A 12,466-nucleotide genomic window follows, 5' to 3' on the forward strand; every position below is an offset into this window, starting at 1 on the left:
ATAAGGGCCCAAACTAAGTTAATCCAGCCCTAGGAAACTTTCTGAGAGCTGCACAGATATAGGGCAGGGGAGAAAAAGGATTGGTGAAGCATAGAACTTTTAGGAATTTATATACAAGGATTCTCCTCCCCTCTCAATATCTCTTCACTTTTTGTCAGTTGTTTTTCATTTTAGTTGAGAATATTTTTAATGGTTTTTCATTTTTGCAGGCACAATTAATTGTGAAGGCAAATGCTAAATTTAGAGATCTGATTACTTGACTTTGCCCACAAATCAGGTAGCTAGATGTGTAACTGCTTGAAATTGCCACATACATTTGATTGCACATGCAAAAATTGAGACTATTTTTATGATCACTTTCAAAATTTGGTCGTATAAGTCAGCTTGCTATACAGCAAGCATCTGCAGTCTTGCTAGGCCTGTGTTGGGCTAGTAGACCATGGTTATTCTTTTGGCTTTGATTTATCTTTATGTTTAAGTTGTGATTCCCTTGCGAACAACACTGTTAACTTAGAGTTAAGTTTGGTCACGTGTCATTCCACACAACTCCACCAAAAAGCAAGGGAATTATGCGCTGGGAGGAATTTTTTGGCCAGTACTTTTTTCACTGAAAAATGCAGATGTGGGTTGACCAAAATATTTCACGACTTTGACTCTTCAGTTTGGCAGACAGTTATTTGCACAGCTCTATTCTTGAAGTCAACATTCACATCCAGCAAAAGGTTCATCTCCCAGTATTAACCCACTATTGTCGTCATAGCCTCTCTAATGAACTCACTCTCAATTTAGCAATTCTGTTACACTCACAACTACACATCAAAAGACCTAAGAATCACACTTCATGTGCAACAGTAGTTATGAACTTCCAATGATACATATGAATAAGGTAACAACAAAATTCCAGTTTTATCTGATAAATTATTATTTCCCCATCATGGACCATGATCTCAGTTTCCTAGATACTGTACAAACATACACAAAAAATACAGTACCTGCCACAAAGGGCTTACAAACTAAGTATGAGACAAGAGACAATAGGTAGATCCAGACAGACAGGGCAGTACAAGGAAACTTATCTATATATCATAACTTCAGAGGAGAAAATGTAAAGTTTTATTTTTGAAAATTAGACATTTTCCATACGAAATCAATCTTCTACTTTCTATTTACATTTTGACATTCAAGAATTGGATTAACTAGCAGCACACATTATTAAAGAAAAACAGTCAAATATTACTGAGAATATGCATGTTCACTGCTTCATGTGTATAGCCCTGTGTTATAGAACTCATTAACAAGGGAGATAAGGCTGTGTGCAGCAGTGTGATTTGAAGCTCTTGCATGTGTGCATTCAGCGTGATAATATGCCACATGGAATGCATGTTGGAGAGGGTTTCAGTCTGCTGGTATAGATGCTCAGGCTTGGGAGTGGAGAATTGTTGAGTTTAAAAAGGTATCTTACCTTGTGACTTCAATGTGTGTTTAGTTCTAATACGTGGAAACATACTTAAACAATCTTAACTCTAGGAAATTCCCCACCCACCTACCCACCCTCTTTATTAATGTAGCGGGTTTGGTTTTGTAAATATGGCTGAGGAATTAGGATTCACCTGGCTGAGAAGCTGGAAAGATATTCCCTGATACCCTAAATAGCATGGTGATGGGTGCGATATAAGGACCTGAATAGAATACGATAGAAATAAAAGTGACTAGGTGGTAAGTGAGGTTGTGGAACTAGTCGAAGAATCATATCTCCTCTGCTTTAAATTTTGCACACCTGGTTTTTAGAAAGCTTTCAGGGCTGCTTCAGGGGGCTTTCAAAACATATTACTTGAAACATCAGGAACCTGTCCGAATGAAAGGCTTTGAACGTCATTAAGCAAAAGCTTGAACTTTTCCTCCCCTGGGAGTGTAGTTTTAAACAGAGCAGAGATGAGTGCTTCAACAGCTTCCTTGTCTGCCCTGTCCCCTAGCCAGCTTGCTCCTGAGACACTCATGGTACATTTGCACCAGAAATTAAGGCATAATTGTAGCCGGTAGGCACAGCTGTACTATTTTTAATCTAGTTAGCATGTTTAACAATAATAGTGAAGGCACAGTGGCATGGGTTTCAGTATGGGCTAGCAGCCCAAGTACATTCCCAGGGTTCATGGGTGTGTCCATCTGCGCTAAAACTACACCTTAGTCTGCGGTGTAGATGTACCCTCACTTTCCATTTTCTGTTTTTATGTCTTAGTCTGGCACCTTCTGTTTTTCCCATTCATTGACCTTTGTCACTTCCTGGTCAAGTTTTCTTCTTTGAAAACTATAAGTGCTTAAGTTTTTAGGTGTAATTTCATATGCATAAAATATCTTATCTTATTAAGATGCATTATGTTGAACAACTTAAAAGCTTGGTGAATCTTTCTAAATAGCTTGACAAAATGGACTCAGAATCGCTCTATTGTAGTGGTTGAGGCATATTCTCTGGTTGGCTTTCCATTTTTAAATGTATGTCATTAATGTCAATTTTCTCCCAGTAGGTTCTCCTAAATCAGAAATCTAAATTATATAGCTTTACCAGAAGCTTTTCATTAGTGTTATTACCTCTACCATGGTTTACTGCCTTCAATTTCCCAAGATGGGGTTTGTAAAAAGAAAGGAACCATTTGGACAATATTATTACAAATTAACCTTAGCACAAAATTAACTTTATTTAACCATATGCTAAAATACAGGTTCTGTTCTAACATTTCTTCTGCATACTGCCTCAGCAAACTGAAGTGCCACTCCATCAAATGTTTTCACTTATTAACCTCAAGCTAGAATTCCACCAAAGAATATAGGGCCCCCCTTCCCTTCACCAACCACTAAAATGCAGCAACTTTCTACAAGAAACACATCCATTGTTTAATGGTGCACAGCAATACTTCGCAACCAAGTAGAAGAGAAAGGAAAGAGGAATCTTGTAGTCCTTTGAAACGGCAGAGATGAAAGGGGTATTTTAGTTGGACAGAAAGAAATTGCCCTAAGGAGAATTAGGGCCTTACTTTGAGTGTCTGAGCCAAAAACACCTATGGTTGGTGGAGGGGGAACCATGAAATTGGTTCTGAGATGACCATAGATGACCAAAACCTCAATTTTACATCTCTCCTAAAAAGACAGCGTCTTCAGTAGTTCAGTACCACCCAATGCTATTCTGTCACTCTGATTCAGCACAGTCTCAATATGGAGAGTTCCACTTATGGACATCAACGTGAATTGTCCTTTAAGGTCCTTGTACAAATACTGTCCAGTCCTGACACAGGTTAGTGTGTGAGATTTATTTAATATCATAGCCCAAACTAGTATAGCTGAAATCCATGAACACGGAATACATGCTGATACTTTTTTCTCCCTTTCTTTACTATTGACCCCTTGGCTCAGCTTGTATGGAGAGTTTTTCTAATGAAGATAAAATAAGATGAAAAATATGGGACAGGAAAGAGTGAAAAAAACAAAATGAAAACAAAAATAAGGGAGAGCTAATTAAGGAGAGGTTTATGGAAGATTTTCTTTTTCCAGATTCACTGCTGCTTTTTCTCTTTGGTGCTGCCTGAACCTAACAGAAGCGTAGAGTTCCTTTTCATTACCTCGGTTCCCTGTCCTTCAGCTATTCTGTGAATTGAAAGTGAGGGAGGGGGGGAGAAAAAAGATCTTGCCTTGATATTATGTAACCTTGCAGACATTAATTTGAAACAAACAAAGCACTTAAAGCAGCTGTCCTTCAGGGGATTGTAGGGAGTGTTACTAAATTGCTGAATATTTAATAGCTAATCATGCTCCAAACCCCAAGGTCTGTCACCCAAATGATAAGCCTTTTTATTAAATGAACTTTAATTACTTAATAATTAGACATTCTGTAGGGAAAGATGGGGATCCTGATAGGCTGCCAACCTGGCTGCAGGGCAAATCAGACTTGTGTGCCATTTTCAGATTAGAATTTAAAAGCAGGTCTGTGTGTAGTGATCTGAGACAGTGGGTGAAGGACAGGCAAAGCCACAGTTAAGGTTCATGCCATCCATCAAGTGGCTTATTTCTATGGTTACCTTAAAATTAGTATAGCAATGAAGGGGGAATCAACTACAGACTCTTAGAGTATAGCCAGATGTCCATACAATAATGAGGATTTTGTGTGCCTACTAATATTTAAAATACCATAGATGTGGTGAGAAAAAAATCCTGATAAATTGCTGACCATGTGATAAATGTTTTGACTGTCTCAGTAGCTACTCATTAGTCCCTCCCCTGAGCCAGTTTACAACATTCTAGGCTTCTGAGCAGCTTCAAAAGAACTACCTTAAAAAAAACCCCAAACCTATTAGTGTTGTGGAATTTCCCCATTAAAAACTAAACAGGCTTGAGGCCTTCACCAGGCAATACATAGTCCTGGACCAGTGACAGCACTGGGGTCTGCTATGTTGGGATCCTGGAGAGCTATAAACAGGAGCTTTGTACATAACCACTGGAAAAGGGAAAGTCCCTGCTTTCCAATGGAACAACACATGCTTCTACCCCTGTGAAGTCCCAGGAGCAGAACTTAAAACTGTGGCATTTTTATTTATATAAAATCTATGGTAGGTTGTTTTGAAACTTTTTTTTTATGGTTCCCTCTGTGTTCTGCATACTTGATCTGAGAAGAATTAAGGTACCTGACCTTACAGATGGTGAGATTAAAAGGCCGAATAATGTTTTTAAACTCTCTAAAACATGGCTAAAATACTTTTTCTGTAACAGATGTGGAATATATAGAATGTATGGTTGTGTCAAGTACTGGTTCTTTGGGATGACTGCATAACTTGTGGCTTTGCCTCGCATAAGTAACATGAGCATCCAATCTTTTACTGATAAAGTTATGCCACGCTGCACCAATTTGTTGCTGTATACAGGGTAGAATTTCAAAAGCACCTATGTAGTTTAGGAGAATAAGTCCCATTGAAGGTCACTAAGTCTTGTGCTTTTAAATCACTTGAAAATACTAACCATAATGTCTTTCCCCATCTTTTCCATGTGTTGCAATAATGTGTGTTATATACAATAGAGCCAAATTCACCACTGACATAGGCACATCTCTCTCAGTCACTACCACCACTATCCCTAGTACACTCTTGTTTGGAAGGGCTTTTTTCACAGCACAGAGTGTAAAGTCTGCAGACATTTGCACTGCTTTGCCGTATGGGCTTGGAAGAAAGACCTCTGACCCTCCTTTCTCTCTAATCCCTTCCCAAACTTCTAGGTCTGGATTCACCCACAGAATCCATAAAGGGGTTTGTGTGGAGGCTGGGGAAAGGTAGGTGCATGTGCCGCTAGCATTCCAGGTTAAGTAAAGTCTGTTCCCCCTTTCCTACAATAAATGAATTTGTGACACTTGGAGGCTTTTGTACTATGCCTAAAATTCTTAAGGAGTTCTGGAGTTACTACTTAAGGTGGCCCAGTCTAAGTGATAATGAGAATCAGCCTTGGTCTTGTATTTATTTTATTTGCCTAAAATGGCAGCTCTTGGGATTGCTACAAGGTCTCTTGAGGACAACCAGCTGTTTGTGACAAAAGTCTTGTAATATTGTATCTTGATGCACAGGGGTTTTTGTTTCATTTGTTTTGCTCCCTAATGCTATGGTGAACCTTCTTTTCTGCTGATACAGATGTAGCTGTGGCTTTTAACAGCTTTCCGTCTACACTCATGTTGCTTTTAACTTTAATTTTTTATTTAAAACAAAGCTAAAACAGAAAGTGTTTAATGCTTTTGCTTTTCAAATTTATGTCAGCTTTGCTGTGTGGGAAAAGCTGTTACATCCTGTGTCTGTGCCAGCAGCTTCATTTGAAATTTTGCTTTTTCTGGAGAGGATGGAAGTTCATGGCGGTTCACCTGTTGTGTGGAATTACAGACTACCGTGTAGAGTTTAGTGGTTCTCTTTTCAGAGCAAGATGTTCTTAAAATATGTATTAACTGTGATAATTATCATTACAAAATATCAAACCTATAGGACCATGTGTAGTATGACTTCTTTTACATACAAGAACTTTTTCACAGGTATCAGTTAATGTCATTAACATTCATTACTGAGATAAAGGAGACATGAGTTCTTCTCCTCCAAATCCACCCTTGACTGTCTAAGTGTGTGTATAATATATGTGTATTTCTACAGCACCTAGGATGATGGGATCGTAGTCCATGACCGGGGTGGGTTCCTAGGCATTATGGAAATAATAATAATATATCATTCTTGCTACCATAATGTCTGAGCACCTTAAATCATTGATGGATTTTATCCTCACAACCCCCCTCCCCAAACCCCTGGAAGGAAGGAAAGTATTATATCTCAGGTGATGAGCTGAGAAAAAGGGTAGATTAAGTGAGTTGACCACAATCACACAGGAAACATGGCTGAGCCAGAAACTGAACTCAGATCTCCTGAATCTCACTTTAGCAACTCATCTATTAGACCATACTAGTTTTTGCCCTCCCTACTCAATGACATTTTGACTGACTCTTTACTGGCCAAAATGCCCGGGCCTTTATTCTCTTTTTTCCTCAAACTCTTGGTGGCCTCTGATGACAGTGACCACTCCCTACATTTTGAAATATTGCATTCCATTGAGTTTTGAGGCTCTTGCCTCTTACTGTTCTTTCCCTACCCCTATAATTTGCTTTCAGTATCTCTTTCGGTGAGTCCTTGTCTTCAAACCCTTCCTTTGTCAGTAGACATCTCCAAAGGCTCTGTTCTTGTCCACCTGCCCTTCTCTCTCTACATTTTATTTCTAAATGCTCTTATCCATCTGGATGGCTTCAAATACCCTCATCATACCAATGATTCACAAATCTACCTCTCTGCTAAAGACTTTTCTTCCGCCATCCAAATCTTAACTTCAGCCTGTTTCTCTGATGTTACCTGGCAACTGAACTCTTGATCTTCCTCCCAAGATTTCCTCTCCTTCCCGTTTTTCTGTTACCATTGATAACATCACCACAGAGGCTTATAAACGGGGCATCATCTATGACTCAGTCAGGCCAGGTTCAAATCTTGGAGCTTCTATCTGCTTGACCTTTCACAAGTCTGGCCTTTTGGGTTTGGCATCCTGTGTCTTGAATGAGGCAGGTGTTCTTGGGGGAAGGGGATAAATTGTTTTACCCTATAATTAAAGGGGACAGAGTTAATGTTGCATTGGTAACCATAAATCTGGCACTTCCTAATTTTCAAGTGCTTGACTTTGCTACTTAAAAAAGGTTTTTGTTTTTTTTTGTTTTTGTTTTTAACAAACATTTTTGTAGGTAATGTCTTTTTAAGGAAAAGAAAAAGCAATTTATAGTATTTACATTTGTAATCACCCTCCATCATACATCATCAGAATGTGAACCCTGAACCTTCCTTACTGCAGCATACAGTGCTACTACTTGAGATATAAGACTAACTATAGTAGCTGCTGTCAAGAGACTGCAGTTATCCCAGGAGGGGTGGAATGAGCTACTGGTGCCATGTGTGTGGTCTAGGGAGTGGGTCAGCTCTGACAGCTCCCATATGTTCCCAGTGCTGCTGCCATTGCTGATACCTGAATCTTTCTTTCATTTGCATTCCTCAGGAGAAGGAAATAAGATGGGAGATGTTTGTTTGTTTTTTTACAGTCTATAAGTCTATATCTTAGCCAAAACTAAATGGAGTTTCATAACACTGGCAAAAGACTCATCTCTAGCTCAAGGGCCTGGGCCATACTGAATTTCAAGGACCTACTGCAAACAATGGAGGTATTAGAACTTCTCAAAAAATAGGTTGCAAGAATCCTTCTTAATGGAAAGTGGGAGGTAGCCTTAATATAGGAGTGCTACCAGCCTCCCGCTATAATATCAAGGATATAGACTTCCCTTGTTTCAATACAATGAATAGTATCCTTTCAGAGGACATGTGAGTCAGACAGTTTGATATGCAGCATGGAAGAAAGATTCCATTAGGTGGAAAGATGTGAAAATAACAAATTTCTTAATCCTACCTAATTTCAGTGCCTCTTTCTTTGAATTTCAGCCTGTTCTGAATAGTTTGTATTGTATAACACTGTGTTTGTACTTTGATAAAGTTATTCCTGAAGTCGTTCGTAAGTAACAGGTTGCTATTTGTTACTGTCTTATGTCAATAACACATCTTTTACTTTCTTTTTTAAATTACACTCATTATTGGCATACTGATAGTCACTCCGCAATCACAGAAGCCTCGGAGTACTTGTCTGAACATCAGTTATTTTTCATATTGGATGACTAACCAAATCCAGATCAACAAAAAAACAGCATGCAATTTATATTTTGAGTGACTATATCATTGTTTCTTTTCCTTGTGCTTGCAGGGCCATTGAGGTTTCTTTCCCAGACAGAATCTGTCACAGCTTTTGCAGGAGATACAGTTTTGTTAAAGTGTGAAGTAGTTGGAGAGCCTATGCCAATGGTACACTGGCAAAAAAACCAAGAGGACCTAATCCTGAGCCCTAGTGACACCCGAGTGGCTGTCTTGCCCTCTGGAGCTTTACAGATTAGCAGAATTCAAGCAGGAGACAGTGGGATCTACAGATGCCTTGCAAAAAATCCTGCTAGTTCAAGAACTGGAAATGAAGCAGAAGTCAGAATTTTGGCAGGTAAGAACCATATGCTTTTACATTGTCCTTATATGCTGCCCTAGTTATATGTAGCTCAAAAACTTGTCTTTCACCAACAGCAATTGGTCCAGTAAAATATATTGCCTTACCTACCTTGTCGTTCCTAATGGGAGCAGTTAAGCTTTCTTTCCAGTTGTTTCTATAGGCTAAGTTCTTTATGTTGAAGAGCCTGGAGACTTTTAAAAGCATCTGGATGCAAAGGTGAGTAGCTAGTATCATGTGGCTAGCCAAATTTCCATAGACCATGGTTTGAGAGCTGATGCAATTTTAGTTAAAGGTTTATGTTCCTGTATCTATATCCCTATGTATTTCTGTATCTACATCTTGTTCTATGTACCTTTTGGCCTGCCAGGTTTACAATCACTACAATATTTTTCCAACTGTCTCGTTTCTTTATTTTCTATAAATATTATCGAGAATATAATTGAGCAGCAGAAGATTGCTCTGCAGTGTGATTCCATGCAGAAACACCTTGCCTTCTAGTCCTGTGTGTCTGTAGGCAAACACCTGTGAAATTCTACAAGGACATTAATCATAATATTTTTAGAATAGGCTGGGAAACTCCCTCCTGATGGATGGTCATGGGCATGTGTGACTTCTAGTTAAGCCAAAGGGCACAGTGCAGGTCTCTTGAACTGCTGGGGTGAAATCCAGGCCCCATTGAAATCACTTGGAGTTTTCCCATTGAGTTCAGCAGAGCCGGGATTTCACCCCTGACCTATTAGAAAGGATCTGTCCATGTGTGGATCTCTTTTTATTGGCATGGCTTGCAGAGTTCTGTTTATTCTCCCTTTTGGGGAGTGGTAGATGGCTCTGGGAACCATTGTTTTGATGGGCAGAGTCAATGAGATTCATGAGATTCAAACTTCCTCTGTATCTTAAATTCTGATGACAGGGCAAAACCTATGGGACAGACTGGGATTATAGCTCCTAAATCCAACTGATCCATTACAGACTGCTTGCAGTTTGGTGGCAGAACCAGACCCATCAGTTGCTGGCAGCAAGGTAATGCCCCATGTCCCTGAAGCTCCTTCTACAGTTTTTCCTGCTTCCCCAGTGGTCGGCGGCTCAGCCAGCCCTCGCAGGTGCAGAGCTTTTCACAGGGAAATTCCAAACTTCATTTCAAATTCTTAGATAAACAATTCTGCTCAATAATTTTGCTTTTTAGGGAGATTGTACCATCAGCTCTGCTTTCTCTTCTCAGGCCTTGGCAGTGGCTGGTGTCCTGAAGGCTTCAGGGAGAGAGCTAGGCTGAGAGATGTCAGAGGCAAAAGGAGAGGACTGCGTACCCTCCTTCCCTCTCTCCATGAGCATGTTGTTGAGCCAGTTCTGTGGGCAGAATGCTGTCTCCCTTACAAGACAGACCAGGTTAGGGTAACTTTGGTACCCTTCCCCCTGGCAGGAAAGGAGGCAGGCAGGATTGGAAAAGAACAACCCCCAACCTCCACAGTGGGAAGAAGCCAGAATATTAGCACCCCAGAAGGAAATTGCACCTGAGTCCCAGCCATCCTTCACATTATGCTTCGCTCCTCCTCCCTGTCCACTTCCCCACGAGTTGCAGATGGGACTGGGCACAGTATGGATGCAGCCAATGGCAGAGTGCAGTAAGGAGCCTTCATGTCCAGCTCTCTCCCCTTGTGTCAACCTCTGTAATAGTCTCTTCCCAACCTCGAGGATCCCTACTGATGTAGCAGGAATTAGACCTCCAGGAGAGAAACAGACCTATCTGGCCCATGTGGATCCCATGCCAACAGAAGGGTAGTGATTCTGGGGACTTGAGAGCCAGAATCCCAGACCTATATTTGAGACCCAGAAAGGGCTTATTTGGGGGAGGGACACAAATAGTTCCTGTCACTGAGGACAAGGAGACGGCTCTGAAAATATTTCAATCTCTGAACTCAATTTCATTGAGGATTATGGGGATGAGATCTCATAAATAACTGAATAATAAAATCAGCTCTTCTTCCTCGGCTATCCTTCAAGGAGTGCAGCTAATACAGAGTGCAGCATGGTGGATCAATGCAGAAAACAATAGGCCATAAGCATGCTGATTCCTCCAGACATGCATGTCCCTCACCACAAATGGAACTGTTCCTCCTCATGGCAGGAAGGCCTAGTGGTCAAAATCAGAGTTAGGTAATCAAATATTTACAATATATTTAAAATCTCTTCGTAGTGGTTTTAGGGAAGATGGAAATTTACTTACCTCTTTCTGGACAATTTTTCTGATCAGGGCTCTGTATAGAGGAAGCTGAAGCAAACACACAAAGTGATACATTTCCTGGAGTATCTTGGATTTAGCACAGACGTATGATGCTAGGGAAGTCAATTATAGGCCTGAGCTGAGAATGAATGCTATCAGGTACAAGTTTTATCTTGGAAGAATGTGAACAAATATGAAGATGGCCATAATGAAAAACAAGTGGTATCACTGAGACAGAAATCCAATTCTTATTGGAGCCTAATGGGAATTCTAAACTCATACACAGGAATTATTCAATTATCTAGATTTTATATAATACCTATTCAGTAATTCCAGATAACCCATCTACATTTCTCTCTATCTCCTCCGTTGGCAGAGATTTAGCTCCAATTATATATTCTCTGCTCCTACAACAGCTAATTTTGTGCCAATATTTAAAAAGGGTAAACAGAATGACCAAGTAATTATAGGTCTGTCAGTTTGACATAGATCCCAGGCAAGATAATGGAGTGGCTGATACAGAACCTGATGAATAGATTGGTAGTAATTATGCCAATCAATATGGGGTTTTGGAAAACAGATCCTCTCACACTAACTTGATTTCCTTTTTTTTATTTTCAGTTTGGCTGATAAAAGGTAATAATGTTGATGTAATAGATTTAGACCTCTCTATGGCATTTGACTTGGGTACTGCACAATATTTTGATTAAAAGAAGTAGAATGATCTAAATTAACATAGCACACTAGGTATCAAATAAAATTATAAACAGGGAATCATCATTGAGCTGGTGTGTTGCAAGTGAAGTCCTGCAGGGACTTGTTCTTGGCCCTATGCTATTTACCATTTTTATCAAGGGCTGGAAGAAAACATAACATTATCACTATTAAAATTTGCAGAAGACATAAAATTGGGGGAGTGGTAAATAATGAAGAGGAGAGGTCACTGATACAGAGCAATTTGAATTGGTTGTAAGTTGAGTGCAACCAAACATACGCATTTTAATACAATTTAATGTAAATGTATACATCTCTGAACAAAGGAAGTAGACCATACTTACAGGCTGGGGGAATTCTGTCCTGGGAAGCAGTGAGTCTGAAAACGATTTGCAGAAGGGAGTGCATAGGCAGCTGAACCTAACCAAAAGGGCTAATGTGATCCTGGGATGCAGAAATGGGAATCTCAAGTAGGAGTAGAGAGATTATTTTACCTCTGTATTTACACTGGCGTGACTGCTGCTGGAATAATGTGTCCAGTTCTGGTGTCCATATTTCAAGAAGGATGTTGATAAATTGGAGAGGGTTCAGAGAAGAGCCACAAGAATAGTTAAAAGATTAGAAAACATGCCTTTATTGTAATGGACACAAAGAGTTACTAAATAGATGGAACAAAAAGAACATTAAGGAGTGATGTTATTACAGTCTATCAGTACCCTACATAGGGAGTAAATGTTTGATAATGGGCTCTTCAGTATATCAGTGAAAGGTATAACATGATGCAATGGCTGGAAGTTGAAGCAAGATAAATTCAGACTGGAAATAAGATTTACATTTTTAACAGTCTGGATAATTAATCATGGGAACAATTTATCCAAGGTCATGGTGGATTCT

The 12,466-nt window shown here is 39.7% G+C and overlaps 1 protein-coding gene across 4 annotated transcripts in view; it reads left to right on the forward strand.

The window, feature by feature from the left end:
* DCC (DCC netrin 1 receptor) overlaps positions 1-12,466 on the forward strand; it is a 653,315-nt gene that overhangs the window by 250,592 nt on the left and 390,257 nt on the right. For all 4 annotated transcript variants that reach the window (XM_067545413.1, XM_067545412.1, XM_067545415.1 and 1 more), the window contains one exon: positions 8,350-8,634. In XM_067545413.1, the coding sequence (XP_067401514.1) occupies positions 8,350-8,634 (285 nt within the window). The remainder of the gene's footprint in view (positions 1-8,349; positions 8,635-12,466) is intronic.

Source organism: Emydura macquarii, unplaced genomic scaffold (genome assembly GCF_026122565.2).
Source record: "Emydura macquarii macquarii isolate MOO-44397 ecotype Brisbane River unplaced genomic scaffold, CSIRO-AGI_Emac_v2 contig_1045, whole genome shotgun sequence".
NCBI lineage: Eukaryota > Metazoa > Chordata > Testudines > Chelidae > Emydura > Emydura macquarii.